This window comes from Pseudorasbora parva, chromosome 8, assembly GCF_024679245.1.
Source record: "Pseudorasbora parva isolate DD20220531a chromosome 8, ASM2467924v1, whole genome shotgun sequence".
NCBI classification, from domain to species: domain Eukaryota; kingdom Metazoa; phylum Chordata; class Actinopteri; order Cypriniformes; family Gobionidae; genus Pseudorasbora; species Pseudorasbora parva.
In genome coordinates, this window is record NC_090179.1 from 27109981 (window position 1) to 27126890 (window position 16910).

General features: G+C 40.2%; 2 protein-coding genes across 8 annotated transcripts in view; one reads left to right on the plus strand and one right to left on the minus strand.

Moving 5' to 3' along the window:
• Positions 1 to 16910, minus strand: part of bcas3 (BCAS3 microtubule associated cell migration factor) — a 268620-nt gene that overhangs the window by 244120 nt on the left and 7590 nt on the right. For all 6 annotated transcript variants that reach the window (XM_067450579.1, XM_067450578.1, XM_067450577.1 and 3 more), the window contains exons 6-7: positions 13322 to 13403; positions 8737 to 8809 (exon numbers count right to left, since the gene is read on the minus strand). In XM_067450579.1, the coding sequence (XP_067306680.1) occupies positions 8737 to 8809; positions 13322 to 13403 (155 nt within the window). The remainder of the gene's footprint in view (positions 1 to 8736; positions 8810 to 13321; positions 13404 to 16910) is intronic.
• On the plus strand, positions 1298 to 8414 carry LOC137084365 (uncharacterized). Of its 2 annotated transcripts, XR_010906752.1 has the most exons (3): positions 1298 to 1451; positions 1714 to 8022; positions 8285 to 8414. XR_010906752.1 is itself a non-coding variant. In XM_067450576.1 (2 exons), the coding sequence occupies exon 2, from the start codon at positions 1926 to 1928 to the stop codon at positions 7821 to 7823; it is 5898 nt and encodes a 1965-aa protein (XP_067306677.1). In that variant the 5' UTR covers positions 1298 to 1451; positions 1714 to 1925; the 3' UTR covers positions 7824 to 8406. The 2 variants fall into 2 exon arrangements, 1 of the variants encoding a protein (XP_067306677.1); XM_067450576.1 differs by having other exon boundaries at positions 1714 to 8406.

Sequence of the window (16910 nt, forward strand, 5' to 3'; positions counted from 1 at the left end):
GGCAAACTCCAAATTAATCTCTAAGGATTAAGAATGGAATGTCATTAAAGTTAACGTGCATGCAAAAGCATAGCCTGACGTCGTCATACTCCTGATATGTCTGATTCTGCTCCATTGGGCTGTAATTATGGGGCGTGTTTCAACTGAACCAGGAAAGACCTCAGTTAGATAGACCTACAAAAAAATCAGAGCAACGGAGCGACGCATTACATTAGTTATCAAACGTCAACAGAACTCAACTGCACTGTCTTGCCAAGTCGGCAGTTTTCCCGTGGGTTGTTTTCCATGTCCGCGGGTTGAAGCGACCTTAATTATGTGATATACAGACCCAGGAATGCAAATTTTAGCTGGCAACCTTGCCAAAATAACACACATTTTACCCACCAAACGCCATTTTTTTTGTCCGGAGAACCCCCCCGAAAAACTATTAAGCTTGTTTTGGGCTAGTTGGTGGGTTTTGTTGTAAAAACTTGCCAACCCTGTCTGCACGCGCGCTGGAATAAATAACGTCAAAAAAAAAAGATGAGTGTAAACGATCTTAAGCGGTGTTGTAAAAAAAAAGAATTCAAGGATACACAGAGTACTGACCAACACTATCATCATTTTGGAGAGAAATAGTGAAGGTGAATGCATATACAAACAAGCTCTCTGTTTAGGAATTGAACAAATTCAACCCAAACACCTTAACGTGGATTATTATGTTACTCTTTATCATCTGTCCATCATCGTATAAAACCCACCCTGACAATTTCCTTGGTCCGAACAGTTTCTGTTCAGGCATAATTACTCCTCTAAGGACCCTGTCCAGACCAAACTGCCCAAGCTCAAAAGTTGTGGGTGGAGCTGAGTTCGGCTCCCAAGCAGGCTAGTAAAAGCAGGCGTCCCAAAACTTTTGGGAAATATATATATTGTGTGTCCTACCACTTCGTGGCTGAGTTGCTGTTGTTCCCAATTGCTCACTTTGTTATAATACCACTAACAGTTGACAGTGACAGTGGAATATTTAGTAGTGAGGAAATTTCATGAATGGACTTATTGCACAGATGGCAACCTATCACAATACCTTGCTTGAATTCACTGAGCTCCTAAGAGTGACCCATTCTTTCACAAATGTTTGTAGAAGCGTCTGCATGCCTAGTGCTTGATTTTATACACCCGTGGCAATGGAAGTGATTGGAACATCTGAATTAAATGATTTAGAGGGGTGTCCAAATACTTTTGGCAATTTAATGTATATATGTATTTGTATGTTTATGTGTGTATGGAATGTATTATAATATTTGTTATGTTCTGACGTTTTTCTGGTCAAAGAGAGACCTCTTGTGGTGATTTCTAACCTAGCATGTTGTTTACATTTACAAGCAGTCTCGCGTCAGTTCAATGTCTCTCTGTGAAGGGCGATCTCATGTTTTTCACTCTTGATTTATTTTGGCCAGAAAACACGTTTGCCTGTAAGTACGAAGTCATATAGTTATCTCATCATCTAGCACTAAGAATAATAGTAATGAGATCCTTTGTGAATTAAGTTTAGTTCATTTAAAATGTGTATTTTGATCGCATATGCTAAATGTTAGCTTTGTAATGTAAATTCCCATAGAAGTTAGCATTAAGTTGGCATATTTATTTGTATGTGTTTTTCAGATTCAATTTCAATATTTTTCATAAACAACTTCTGTATTTGAATGGAATACTGAAATGTATTGTTCTTTGCAGTTTTACAGTGCTTCCTGAGTAAAGTTTGGAAAGGATAAACGAGCTTCATTCTTTGTCTTGGGGAAACTGTTAACTATCTGCCGAGCTGATGTAAAAGGCTAGACTGCGCCATACACACACAGAAGCGGGGGCAGAACAGTAAAAAGGCATAACTCTTCTAACGGCCAGCGTTTTGTCGATCTGTAAGTAGAAAATCACTCAAAGCAATCATCATGACTCACAGAATAGAAGAAGAAGATTTGGATGGATTAGAAACCAGATCACAAATATCTAACTGCTCAAGAACCAGCAGACAATCTAACTGCTCAAGAACCAGCAGACAATCTGTGGCTAATTCTATGGCATTGAAAGCACGGGCTAAAGCAGAAGCCGCACGTGCTGAGCTTGCATTTGCTAGGAAAGAGGCAGAGCTAATAAAACAACAAGCCATTCTAAACGCTAGTTTGTATGAACTGAAATTAGAACGGGCGGCGGCTGCTGCTAACGCTGAAGCCGAAAGCCTTGAAGCAGCTGCTGAGGAGGAATATGAACTGTTAAATCCACTTCAGCAAATAGAAAAAAACACAATGCCTCTAACTCCAGTCGAAATTCATTGTGGAAATGCTGCAATGCAGATTCCTATCATACATCCAGGTCACCAACCTTATCAGAGTACACAAGCAGCCAATACAGTAAATTTAGTTGCAGTTTCACAATCAGATACAAGACCACAGGCGACTTCACCAGTGCGCCAGCTTTTCATGGACAGCAGTGAAGTGGACAACCAGGTCAACGCGTCACCAAGTAAAATCAGTGAACACAAGTTTCTTGAGCAAACTCAACATCACTCGTACAAAAGAGAACCAATCTGGACACCAAATCAGATATCCAGCACTGCACAGAGACAACCATACAGTGAGCTCTCCCACAATGTGAAACAAACCAGTGACGATTTCAAGCCTCCCCAGTTTTACTACACACAGCCACTCCCTACGTACAACACAAGCCCACCCAGTGCTGCAACAGACCTAGGGAAGTACCTGATGCGACGAGAGCTAGTGAGCTCTGGCCTACTGAAGTTCGACGATAAGCCGGAGAATTACTGGGCCTGGAAGACATCTTTTATCAGCTCTACTAATGACCTGAAACTCTCTGCTAGAGAGGAACTTGATTTGCTGTGCAAATGGCTCGGGCCCTCGTCATCTGAGCAAGCTAGAAGGATCAGAGCGGTACACATTCACAATGCACCCACAGGCCTCAGGATGTTATGGCAAAGACTGGAGGATGTTTATGGCTCACCTGAGGTGATTGAAAATGCTCTTCTAAGAAAAGTTGAGGAATTTCCTAAGATCTCAATCAAAGAAAACCACAAGTTAAGAGAATTGGGAGATATTCTCATGGAACTTGAAGCAGCCCGAGCAGAGGGATACTTACCTGGTCTCTCATATCTCAACACCTCCCGTGGAGTAAGCCCAATAGTTCAGAAACTCCCTCCCAGCCTACAAGAGAGGTGGATTACTGTAGGGTCACGTTACAAAGATCAACACAGGGTAACATATCCTCCCTTTGGAGTCTTTGTCAACTTTGTTTGTGAACAGGCAAAAATACTCAACGATCCTAGCTTTGCCTACATTACAGGAGCATGGTGTGCATCAAAGACAGAAAAGAGTGTTTATCAGCCAACCAGTCATCACGTGAGAACATCAGTTGCTGTGAGGAGGACTGAAATCTCAACAAGTGGCAGCGACAGAGATACTACAACAATAGTTAAGAAACAAGAGGATCCTGACAAACAGTGCCCACTACATAACAAGCCTCATCCATTGAGAAAATGTCGTGGCTTCAGAAACAAAACTCTTGAGGAAAGGAAAGCATATCTGAAAGAAAAACGCATCTGTTTCAAGTGCTGTGCTTCATCCACTCATGTTGCTAAAGATTGTAACAGGCCTCTGCTGTGCCAGGAGTGCAACAGTGACAAACACCTGTCAGCGCTACATCCAGGGCCCGCCCCATGGAAAACTGATGTACATGTGAGTACTGTGGATCACAGCGGGGAGCAGCAGCCGCAGGAGGCCATTCCGTCCGTGACGTCCAAATGCACAGAAATCTGTGGGAGTGTGAACACGTCAAAATCCTGTTCCAAAATATGTCTTGCCTTAGTGTATCCTGTTGGCCAAAGAGACAAAGCCATGAAGACCTACATTGTTCTTGACGAACAGAGTAATAAGTCCCTTGGAAGAACAGAATTCTTTGAACATTTTGGAATTCAAGGCACAGGGTCGAGGTACACTCTAAAGACATGCTCAGGAGTAGTGGATACAGCAGGGCGACGTGCCAGCAACTTCATAGTGGAATCAGTAGACGGTAACATCCACATTCCCTTGCCTACTCTTATTGAGTGTGACATGCTGCCAGATGACAGGTCCGAAATACCATCACCAGAGGTAGCCAGACATCATCCGCACCTCAAACACTTGGCAGACAAAATCCCAGTCCTGGATCCCAACGCGTCCATCCTCCTCCTACTTGGGCGAGACATAATACGGCTGCACAAAGTGCGTGAACAGTGTAATGGGCCACACAATGCACCGTTTGCTCAGCGACTCGACCTTGGATGGGTCATAATCGGAGATGTGTGTCTGGGTAGAACTCATAAAACCACTACTGTCAGCGTCTTCAGAACTAGTGTGCTGACAAGCGGACGCCACTCCATCCTTTACCCATGCACCAGCAACTTAATGGTCAGAGAGAAGATTGACAGCGCTGTACAACCCCACACCTTTCCATGTGTGTCTCATGCAGCCAATAAAGCAGATAGCATGAGCAGAGACGTGTTTCAAAGAACACGGCACGACGATCAGCTTGGGCTGTCCATCGAAGATCAGTTGTTCCTTAACCTCATGGATAAGGAAGTCTACATAGACGAAGCAAACTGCTGGGTAGCACCGCTGCCATTTAAGCCAAACAGGCCGCGTCTGCCCAACAACAGACAACATGCTGTCAATCGTCTCACCTCCCTCCGTCGCATGCTGGAAAAGAAACATGGAATGAAAGAACACTTCTTCAACTTCATGCAAGCAATGTTTGATGCTGATCAAGCGGAGCTTGCCCCAGCACTGAGGCCACAACAAGAATGCTGGTACCTACCATTATTCGGTGTTTATCACCCCCAGAAAAAAGACCAGATACGTGTAGTGTTTGATTCCAGTGCGAAGCACGAAGGCACCTCCCTTAATGACGTTCTTCTCAGTGGACCCGACATGAACAACACCCTACTGGGGGTCCTCATGCGTTTCCGCAGAGAGCCTGTAGCAGTAACTGCAGATGTCCAGCAGATGTTCTACTGCTTCATTGTCCATGAAGATCATCGTGATTTTCTCCGATTTTTGTGGTTCAAAGACAATGACCCAAACAAACACATCACTGAGTATCGCATGAAAGTGCACGTTTTTGGCAATTCTCCTTCCCCTGCAGTAGCCATCTACGGCCTGAGAAGAGCAGCCTTGCATGGAGTAAAGGAACAGGACAGTGATGCTACACAGTTCATCATGAGAAATTTCTACGTTGATGATGGGCTCTCCTCATTCCCCACAGACGAAAAGGCCATTGCTGTACTGAAAAACACAAAAGAGATATTAGCAGAGTCAAGCATTAAGTTACACAAAATAGCCTCTAACAGTCGTACTGTGATGGATGCCTTTCCCCCTGAGGAGCGGGCCAAAGACTTGGTGGATCTAGAGCTAAATGTTGACCCCTTGCCACTGCAGCGGAGTTTGGGACTCACCTGGAACTTGCAGTCTGACACGTTCACGTTCTGTGTATCTAGAGAAAAGAAGCCATTTACTAGAAGGGGAATCCTGTCTACGGTCAATGGACTTTACGACCCCCTGGGGTTCGTAGCACCTGTCACAATCAAAGGAAAGGTCTTAGTCAGGGAGCTGTCTGTTGAGCAAGCTGATTGGGACGCTCCTCTGCCAGCGGCGAAAGAGGAACAGTGGAGAATGTGGACGGATTCACTCTGTGAGCTTGAGCAGCTTCAAATTGACAGACCCTATGTGCCAGTTTCCTTGTGCTCCACAAAACACAGAGAACTCTGCATCTTCTCTGACGCCTCCACTATGGCCATATCAGCAGTGGCTTATCTCAAAGCAACAGATAAAAATGGAAACACTCACATTGGATTCCTCATTGGCAAGGCAAAGCTGGCTCCTCATCCCCCACACACCGTTCCACGTCTCGAGCTTTGTGCTGCTGTCTTGGCTGTTGAATTGGCAGACTTAATTAAAGAAGAGCTTGACGTAGGCATTGACAAGGTCACATTCTACACAGACAGTCGGATTGTATTGGGCTACATCAACAACACAAGTAGAAGATTCTATGTTTATGTTGCCAATAGAGTCACACGCATCAGAAAGTCTTCAAGCCCGGAACAATGGCACTTTGTCAGCACAGAACACAACCCTGCAGACCATGGGACTCGCTCAGTGCCAGCTGCCATGTTAAAAGACACCAACTGGTTCAAAGGTCCAGCCTTCTTAGCCAAAGACACCTCATCGCCAGAGGAGTTTGAGCTCATTGACCCTGAGGCAGACGAAGACATACGCCCACAGATCCAAGCTTTCATTACCAAGACCTTTGAAAGAGAGCTGGGATCAAACCGATTTGAACGCTTCTCCAACTGGAAGTCACTTATTCGAGCCATTACCAAACTCATACACAAGGCCAGGTCTTGTACAAAGGGCTCAATCGGCAATACGGATGAGCCGACACAAGCAAGGCTAATAGTCATCAGAAACGCTCAACACGATACATTTGCTGAGGAGATGAAATGCCTTTCCAGAGGCGAAGTCGTTCCAAAGTCAAGTCCTCTAAGGAAACTGAATCCAATTGTGGATAAGGACAGCCTGCTGAGAGTCGGAGGACGCATTCATTTGGCTGACATACCCTGGGAAGAAAGACATCCAATCATTGTCCCCGGAAAACACCACGTAGCAACCTTATTGGTGAGACATTACCATGCAAAGGTCGCTCATCAGGGAAGACATCTGACAGAGGGTGCTGTTCGCTCTGCTGGACTGTGGCTGATTGGAGGCAAGAGACTGGTGTCAAGCATCATACATAAATGTGTGACCTGTAATAAGCTGAGAGGAAGAATGGAAGAACAAAAAATGTCAAGCCTACCTGCTGAACGACTCAACCCAGGTCCTCCGTTCACAAATGTAGGTGTCGACGTGTTTGGCCCATGGACCATAAGCTCAAGACGAACTCGAGGCGGCATTGCAGAGAACAAACGCTGGGCAGTCATCTTTACTTGTATGGTAACAAGAGCTGTGCATATTGAAGTTCTTGAGTCTCTGTCCTCCTCAAGCTTTGTTAATTCATTAAGGAGATTCACAGCTGTCCGTGGTCCTGTCCGTTTGTTTCGTTCTGACCAGGGAACAAACTTCATTGGGGCATGCAAGGAACTTCAGATCAAATCTGATGACCAGGAACTAAATGCTTACCTTCACAATCAAAGCTGCACCTGGACCTTTAATCCTCCACACTCTTCCCATATGGGTGGAGTGTGGGAGCGTATGATAGGTATTGCCCGTAGGATACTGGATGCTCTGTTGTTACAGACAAACACTGCCCACCTGTCTCATGAAGTTTTGGTCACACTCATGGCTGAAGTTATGGCCATCATGAATGCCAGACCCCTTGTTGCTGTGTCATCCGACCCAGATATGCCCACAGTGTTCACTCCTGCCATGCTGCTGACACAAAAAGTCGACCAAGTGCTGCCACCAGCGGGACAGTATGACCTTAAAGACCTATACAGCAAGCAGTGGAAGCAAGTACAGGCATTGGCCGACTCATTCTGGAAGCGCTGGCGTCAAGAATACCTGGTGTTACTTCAACCAAGGAAAAAGTGGCACGTGGACAAGCCAAACCTGAGTGAAGGAGATGTTGTGCTGCTCAAGGATGCTCAGGTCAAGCGGAATGAATGGCCTGTCGGAGTGGTGGTGAACGCAATTCCCAGCAAAGATTCTAAAGTTCGCAAAGTGGATGTGAGGGTGGGCAGAAAGGATACTCAGAGGGTGTATTCTAGACCAGTCTCAGAAGTTATTCTACTTGTAAAAAGGGAATAGTGTTATAATACATTATAACAAGCAGGGAGTGTTATGTTCTGACGTTTTTCTGGTCAAAGAGAGACCTCTTGTGGTGATTTCTAACCTAGCATGTTGTTTACATTTACAAGCAGTCTCGCGTCAGTTCAATGTCTCTCTGTGAAGGGCGATCTCATGTTTTTCACTCTTGATTTATTTTGGCCAGAAAACACGTTTGCCTGTAAGTACGAAGTCATATAGTTATCTCATCATCTAGCACTAAGAATAATAGTAATGAGATCCTTTGTGAATTAAGTTTAGTTCATTTAAAATGTGTATTTTGATCGCATATGCTAAATGTTAGCTTTGTAATGTAAATTCCCATAGAAGTTAGCATTAAGTTGGCATATTTATTTGTATGTGTTTTTCAGATTCAATTTCAATATTTTTCATAAACAACTTCTGTATTTGAATGGAATACTGAAATGTATTGTTCTTTGCAGTTTTACAGTGCTTCCTGAGTAAAGTTTGGAAAGGATAAACGAGCTTCATTCTTTGTCTTGGGGAAACTGTTAACTATCTGCCGAGCTGATGTAAAAGGCTAGACTGCGCCATACACACACAGAAGCGGGGGCAGAACAATATTATATATATATATATATATATATATATATATATATATATATATATATATATATATATATATATATATATATATATATATATATATATATATATATATAAACATAGAGCATTTTTTTATTATCAAAGTACAAAAAGAAAACTCTGCTTTTGATAAAATCCTTCTATTATTGTGGCATCAATCCTAGCTTGTGCTGTGCTTGTGTGTAGCTGAAAAACAACCAGGAGAGACCTGCGAATATGAAAGCTCTGGCACCATGCAAAACACTAGGCCAAGCTGACAGTGGAAGTGACATCGTCGTTGTGCACTCACCCTGAAGAGCCTGTGCTCTTGCACACGCCGAGGAGGGGCCGTTTCTCAGCGAAGCTGTCAGTGTTGAGGGAACCTGCAGCCGGAGGGACAGAAAGGGGAAAATTAACCACTGACCCACATAAAGAGGGACATTCATTAGCCACACGCATATGAGGCCCGTTGTCTCTCTGCCAAAGCCACCCACCCACCGACCAAACTCAAGCTTTAACAAAAAAATACCGCAACAGGAAGCGCGCTGATTGCATTACAAGAGATCTGTAATCAAAATTATGCCTTGAAACCGTCCTCAAAAATAAAAATAAATAAAAAGCGGGCACCTCATACTCTCAACACCAAAAAATAATGCTCTTGTCCTCACAGAGACTTGAAGATCAATGAAATTAAAATACCAGCATGCAAGGCATTAAATGGAGACAGAACAGAAACGGCACTCAGCGCAAAGTGTGGAACGCAAACCATTTCTCCTCCGACTCCAATGGAGAAAGCCTTCAAAGCTTTAGGAGTCTTCTGTCTGACTGGCTTTAATTTCGAGGCTTCGGAGGAATTATAGAATGGCAAAAGGCCGGTAGGCATATTTTGGGTGGAGAAAACATGTCGCTGTAAGTTTACAGATCCCATATTTATCTAATTCTCTTGATTTTCATTCATGTCCGGATAGAAGAAGATGTTAGCCTTTGTGGAGCTGTAATTTGTGCAGCCATGCCATGACACTAATCAGCTCCAGAAAAATACGGTCCCTGTGGCATGGCGTGTGAGAGCAAATGTGTCATTCTCAAACCTTAACACTTTAAAGGTCCTCTCCTCCATCTTCACGTCTCTGTCATCAGACATTGTGACTGGTCACGATATCCAATCATAATGCAAATACAACAGGCCTCTAAAAGACAACAGCTGCCTTCTATTTGAAAGAACAATTAAGGGGCAGAAAACCAAGCCGTGCTCCTCTCTGCCTGTAGCTGTGTGCCTCAAAAACGGGTGGACTTTGAAACAAGTGGTTTTCATTTGTATTTTCCAATGCCTGCTTTCAATTCATGCTGAGAATTATTGAGGGGATTGTTTTCTGGAAGACATAACAAATTTCCTGCATTTTAGTAAATAACACATTTATAGGAGGGCCATTTGCGAAGGTGGATTCAACAGTGGGAACAATTTAAGTGGAGAGGAGGAAATGGCAGATTTTTTTGGGTCAGCTGTGGATACGATCGTCCGTAGCCATCACCTGAAAATGAATCATTGCACACACAAGTTAAAAACAGAACGGATGCGGAAAAAAAGTTAGTTTGCCCCTTTAGAGAAAGCAGCACTTCCTCCTTTATTCTGGGAAAGACCTTCTCTTATTAAAATTGACACCTATTTTCAGGACTTTCCAAATCCGCCCACCCAGCTAAAACAATTACTCTTTTTTAATCCCACTACAGTATGACACTGTTTGCGCCAAACAGATCACAATCAGTTTCCCCACTTGTACAATTCATTTGATTTAGCTGAGAAGCGCTCTCCTCGTGTGTTGGCCGTCTGCTGCTTCTTATTATGACAATTCTCTTTTATCCAAATCCAGCCGGCGTTCAATGCCTTTATTGTGCATTGTTTAAATCTGCAGAAATGACAGAACGCAAATTCTGCACATAAATGTCACACTACAATATGACTCAGTGCATTTCCCATTCCTTTTGTTTTTACATTTGATTATGCCCACGACACTTATTTAGCCAGGCATAAAATAATTTAGACTGATTTCAGAATTTTCAGATACAAATAAAATAATACACTGTTTTAATCACAGAAAGCATGCTGAAAGTATGTATCATAAAACGGGAAGAAAAAAATAACGAAAGACAGTTTGACAAAACATCAATATATAAATCACACCTAATCAGGTTGCATGCATTTTAGTTCAATAAGATGTAGCGTGCATTCTTTTGTCAGAGTATTCATTTTCATCCTTTAACAAATGGAATGAACGCAGGCATGCGATGGCCAATGAGTGAGCCGTGATGAAAGAGAAGGAAAATCTCAGAAGTCTGCAGTTCCTCTCTGCCAGAGCGGCGGTAAAAGTCCAGGCAGCCAGCTGACAGCACGCCAACATAATCGTGAAGGACTGATTTTAATATTATGATGGGAAAACAGCGGGGCTCTGGCAAGCGCTCTGCACTATTAAGAAACAGAAGGTAGTCTTTAATTTAAACATGATATATGGAAAAGCCAGTAAGGAAGAGAGACGTGGAACTTTATAAATTGCCACATCTCGGTTTAACTTGATTCGAAAAAGCATGTAACTGCCGAAAACTGATTTTACTTTCTATAATTCTACAAATAACAGTGACAAACATGACGTGCTATTTATGTAACATATGACATGTGAAATAAATCTAAGCATAGCGGGAGATCATGCTCTGTCAACACATATTTCATTTTGGGGGTGGACGCTTGTTCTTGACAAGCTGAAAATTAAGATATCACTGGAATGTAGAATTTGTAATATGTCAAAGCAGCAGTTTTGCATGCAGTGATGAAAAATGTTTTTATTTAACTTTGTTTTTGTGCATACTTAGGATGGCAAAATTAAACGGCTTACCAACTTTTATAAGACAGAAAAAAACAGTACATAAATAATTTAATTAAATTCTTGCAATTCAGTCAATACTCCCGTTCAACAGTTTGGTGTCGGTAAGACTGTTTTAGTGTTTTTAGTGTTTCTCAAAGAAGTCTCTTACGCCTATGGATCAAAAATACAGTTAAAAACAGAACTATTGGGAATATTAACATTAAAATCAAGTAAATATTTTAAAATGGCATATATTTTCTTAAATTAAATATATAATATTTAATAAAAAAACCTATATTTTAAAATGTAATTTATTTTATTGAATTTTCAGCATTAATACTCCAGTCTTCGATGTCACATTATCCTTCAAAAATCATTCCAATATGCTGATTTGGTGCTCAGAAACATTTCTTATTTATTATCATCAATGTAAAAAAAAAAATGCATAATAATTTTGAAGAAAACTATTAAAGTGATACAGGTTTTTGGGGGTATTTTTAATGCATTTCAATAGATAAGTAAATAAAAAAAGATAAATATTTTATTTTTAATTGTATTCAATTTTAATCAATTTAAAGCATCCTTGTTGAATAAAAGTAATAATTTCTTTCAAAAATAACCTTATTGGCCACAATTTTAAATGGTTGTATATGTCAAGTTAACAAATTTTGCATATTGATGGGCTTATAAAGCTTTAATAAATATAACTTTTTTCAAGGACACAATCTGAGTGGATAATCAAAACCACAGTCTTAAACTATATGGAGGGCATTATTGAAGGATTTTAACCACTTCAGCTCTGCAGCACATTTTGCAGAGAATAAGGCATATCTGAATTTAAAAGAGCACCCTAACCACATTGGAGTAAATTGATAAAAAAAATGGTCTCATTTTACAGAAAACACTCTAAATTGTCAACAGTGGTGTAATATTGCATATATTCTATTGTATCTATTCACAATTTTATGATAAAGTTATATATAAAATAAATATTTTGATTTATATTTTAATTAATTTTTTTATTTAAAAATCTAGAATTTTGTATCTGTTTGGTCTACATCCTTTCAGAAAGTTTCTGTTGATTCTACTAGTTTGCATTAAACAGGGGGAAAAAATATTTTCTTGATATCTCCTTCCAAAAAAAAGTTATTGAGATGTATCTGTCAAAAACTATCTAATAACTCCTACTCATCTGCATTGACATAAGCCTGCCACTGGGAAATTGAAAAGAAGGCTCCGCCTCTTTAACTTTGTAAAGGGAGATCTCGGGCTCTGATTGGTCTAGAAGCATTATGACATGTCTATAAAGAGCTGAGATTCTCTGCTTTTTTGGACGTATTTAATACATGACGTCATCAAAAATTGCGGCTAACATAGATGATCAAAACTAACGATAATATGAGTATTTGTATGAAAATAGTCTCATTTTGAAGCAAACAACCTAAGGAACGTGCCAATATAGTGTATAAGGCTAGTAGCTCCACAACGAGTTTGTGATCCGAAAAGGAATATGACATCATATGTTTTGCTTGTTCAAAGGAGTCATTTTTACAGGAGTCAACGTTACTGTAAATTATTAGTTCGTGAAATAAACAGCACAGTGATATTCTTGAAGGTGTAAGCTTTCATTTGATATATGACTTGTCTATTTTTGGTGAGTTTGTGATAACATTATGAAATTGTATATTATTTGTATGATTTTCTCAAGAGGGGTCATTGTAGGGGGATTGAATTTACACCATATTATTTCTTCTATGTAACATAAATGCAGAAGTGATTGGGTTATCAAGAAAGCAGAGGTTCCAAACTTTCAAATTATACCATATATGTCTAGTTTTTTGCTGCTCGAGTTATAGATTTTTTTTAAATGATTATGATAATAATATTGGACCCATGGCTGGGTTGATGGGGTGGGAAGAGATGCAGAGCTGAAGTATCCAAAATGTTTTAAGGAGACACTATAAAATACAAGTAATGCATGTATGTGGCTATGGGTGGCTCTGTAGAAAGAAAGAGACGAAGGCAGTGTCTGATACTGACTGATATGTGGAGCAGGCAGGATCCTAGCCGTTCGCACAGGTCCGTGTCGCACCGAGAACAACTCCTGCGCCTCCCCGTTTAGCTGCAGAGAAAAGAAACAAACAGGAAACCTTAAAAGACACCGGACAGTGATTTTAGAAAGATAAACTCAGTTCAAAGACACAGAAAAAAGGATGGTGGGCGTGTGAATATGGTGATGCATAAACTCTGAAGGTGCATATGGGTTTGTACCAGAGCCACATCACAAAGGTTATCAGGTCAGAGACAAATAGGCATCCATAAAATTACACTACAGAGTTGATGAGGCTCCAACATTTTATCTTTTATTTGTACATCAGCTAACACATTCTGTTAGAAAGCGTTGACACTGAGTGTCTGACTGAGAAACACCCATGACGAATGGCCTAAATACTGTGGCATCCTTCTGGAACATTAACAGACATAAAATACTTGACTGGAAATCACACAATGTTCTGTTTGGTCTGCAGCGGCTGTGATGTGGTTTGATAATAAGTCACTAACAACTAGAAGATAAACATCAGGCATCTGTGGACAAATCAAAAGCAAGACACTTTAAAAAAAAAACACTGCCGTGTGATGTTATCTGGCCTTCAGATTTAAATGGAAAATGGATGAAAGACACAGCACAATAACTTTCGTTGACAAACATGCTCTTGAATGACACTTGTTTTTAAAGTTGAATTGGTTTTTTTTAGTAGGTATCCCATCCCCGTTTAATGGAACAGTTCACCTAAAAATGAAAATTATAGGTGAATATTTTCCCCTCATGTTGTTGCAAACCCTATATCCTCCTGGGACCCAGGAAAGACTTTTCAGTTATATTTCAGTGAATTTGACAGACAGCAAACATGTTTTAAGTCTGGATGTTTTGTAAAGATCACATTCGGTGCTTTTCAGTGATATAAAATGTTTAGAGGTTTCATGAGGACAACAACTTCTCTTTGGTCTTTAAAAATGACTGACATTAATTAAGTTAAATTTAGCACTCTTGTGGAAATTCACAAATCATTCAAATCTGACAAATTTCTATTTTTTCATCATAAATCAACATTTCATAAAAGTGTTATGGGATTTCTAATCAAAATGCTTTCTCTTACAAAACAGGGCCTTGATTTAATATCTCCAACATAGAAACAGGTGCACCATGGAGAGTTTTAAGGGTGGTATGCAAGGGCCCCCTTCTTCCAGAAGATTAATATGTTTTTCTTTTGAAGTTTAATAAGAAATTTTAATAATTTATTAGTTAACATTAATATTATTTCAAGTAACAAAAATTTCAGTTAATCCCCCCTCCACCTCAACAACAAGATTGATTTGAATCCATTGACATATGAACACACCAGTGTGATTGGAACGTTCAATGCGCCACTGATATTTAAACATGCTTTTGGACATTGGCTGGCATCTTATATTTTTCACACTTTTTATATATCACAACTATTCAGTGTTTTCAAACAAATAATGTTTATTTAAGGTTCCAGAGATTTAAATAAAGTACCGTAAAAAATAAATACATTTAAATAAAAAAATTATATAGACATCTCTGCGCCCATGTAGCAGTGCTTCGCCTGTGCTTCCCCATAATATAAGTCAATATCTGCCTAGGAAATTGCTTAGTCTTAATCTGCATTGCTATTTCTACTCGTTGTGAATATGCAGGCCACAAGAAGTAATTAGGTGGGTTTTCTCTTTTTTTTTTTGGATCACTTTTACTCAGGACATGCTAGCTGGAAACATAGGATTCCATTCATTATGCTAAGCTAAGCTAAAAAAGCATTTGCCCAAATATCTAAATATAAGAAAGAAGTTGAATAAGCCCTATTTCTAAAAACGGTGGAGTGTTCCTTTAATGATATAGTAAACAAGTTATATTTTGAATAAAAAGAGAAAAATAAGCACAATACATTTTGTCTGTGTGGCTGCATAACACGACGCCAAGGAAATATAAAACGTTCTAAAACAAGTCGCCTCACAAAACTCAGCAAATGAGGGAATAATAATAATGATTCAATGTTTCTCTGTAGAATAAAGTTAAGCTTTTTAATTGCAGTTTTGCATGCACAAACAGACGACCGCTTGCACTACAGACTTCTTGAATAATGTTTTTTGACACATCCGCGATCAACAATCATCTCATCACATTATGTTTAGCCTATTCTGATTAGAAAGGATCCAATTCGTAAGAGAAACTTCCATCCTTTTTAACGTCTTCATCCCTACTTTATGTTTTCGCACTCCTGACAGGTGCTTCTTTCCATCCACCGTGTTCTTTCTTTTTCTTGTGCAGTTAACACGTCATCTGCTGTATTTTGAAGTGACGAAAGAGTGTGCTCATGTTCACATCTTACTTACAGACTCTACAGACTTACTTACTCTATAATTTACAGATTTTAATTTTATTTTACTACAATATTACTAGCTAAAGTATTTGTCTATGCAGGCAAAAATATTCACGTGCACACAAAACAATTCAGTCATAATTTGGGGCCCCCTAGCGTTCTGGGCCCATATGCCTGTTATAGACTAGGCTACTCTGAAAAATGTGGTTGCAAGAAATCAAAGAACAATGGGGAGAAACAAAGAGAGATTTGTTCACAGAGTAGGACAAATCAAGGAAAACTGACAGAAACAAACTTCTCATGAAGGATGGTGGGTGAGCCAATAACTAAACGACAAAACTAAAGCTGTACTCCGTTAACATGCTCCCAAAAAAAACAACAAGGACATAACTGGCCCAGGCTGATATCCAGCACTTAAAACAGCTACATTTGATAGGTTGTAATATCAGCAATACAAACAAAAAAAATTATTAGTGTTAATCACTTCATTCTCATACCGACACTGTAATAAGCTGCTGGAAATCCAGATCTGTGAAACCAAAGGGAGTGGCATATCACATCGCAAGGGCGGAAATATTTTGATTGCCGCCCCAAATCCTACAGCCTTTTATTCAAGCTTTTTGTTTTAAGAATTAAGCCCTGAATGTGCGTCTCTCTCGGTGCGTTAAATTACAGAAGCGTCCTTTATCACATTACTGGACATAATCCATGTGATGTGTCTCAAGCAGATAAGCCCACAGAAGATGATCGCCCTTTTGCACAATTAGTAGCTTTTTCGAATGCAGGATCAGTCATGTTTTTATTAAAAGAGCTCGGTGCAGACTTTGGAGCTGCCAAAGTGGGAGATTAATATGGCATCTACAGCACTGTAACATTTGATGTGAGAGCGAGAGAGACAGAAGGGGAGAAAACAAGAGAGGTAATGCACGCGGGCCACCACAAAACAAAACCCCCGGCTGGCAAATGGGGCAGAGGAATAATGGAATTTAGCGGATTGTGAGGTTTACATTAATGCGACTGTCATTGTGCATTACCAGACTGCTCATCCTCGCTTGACGTGGCTTAAGTGATGGCATCCATCACCAATCTCTCAGCTATTACATTACTATTTATCACAGCAATATGCAAAATTGAGGCTTCTTGGTTGTTTTTCCCTCTTGTAGTTTTTTAATTTCATTCACATGGATACAGTGTAGAATGAGTTTTGTTAATCTCCAGCCACTCTGTGT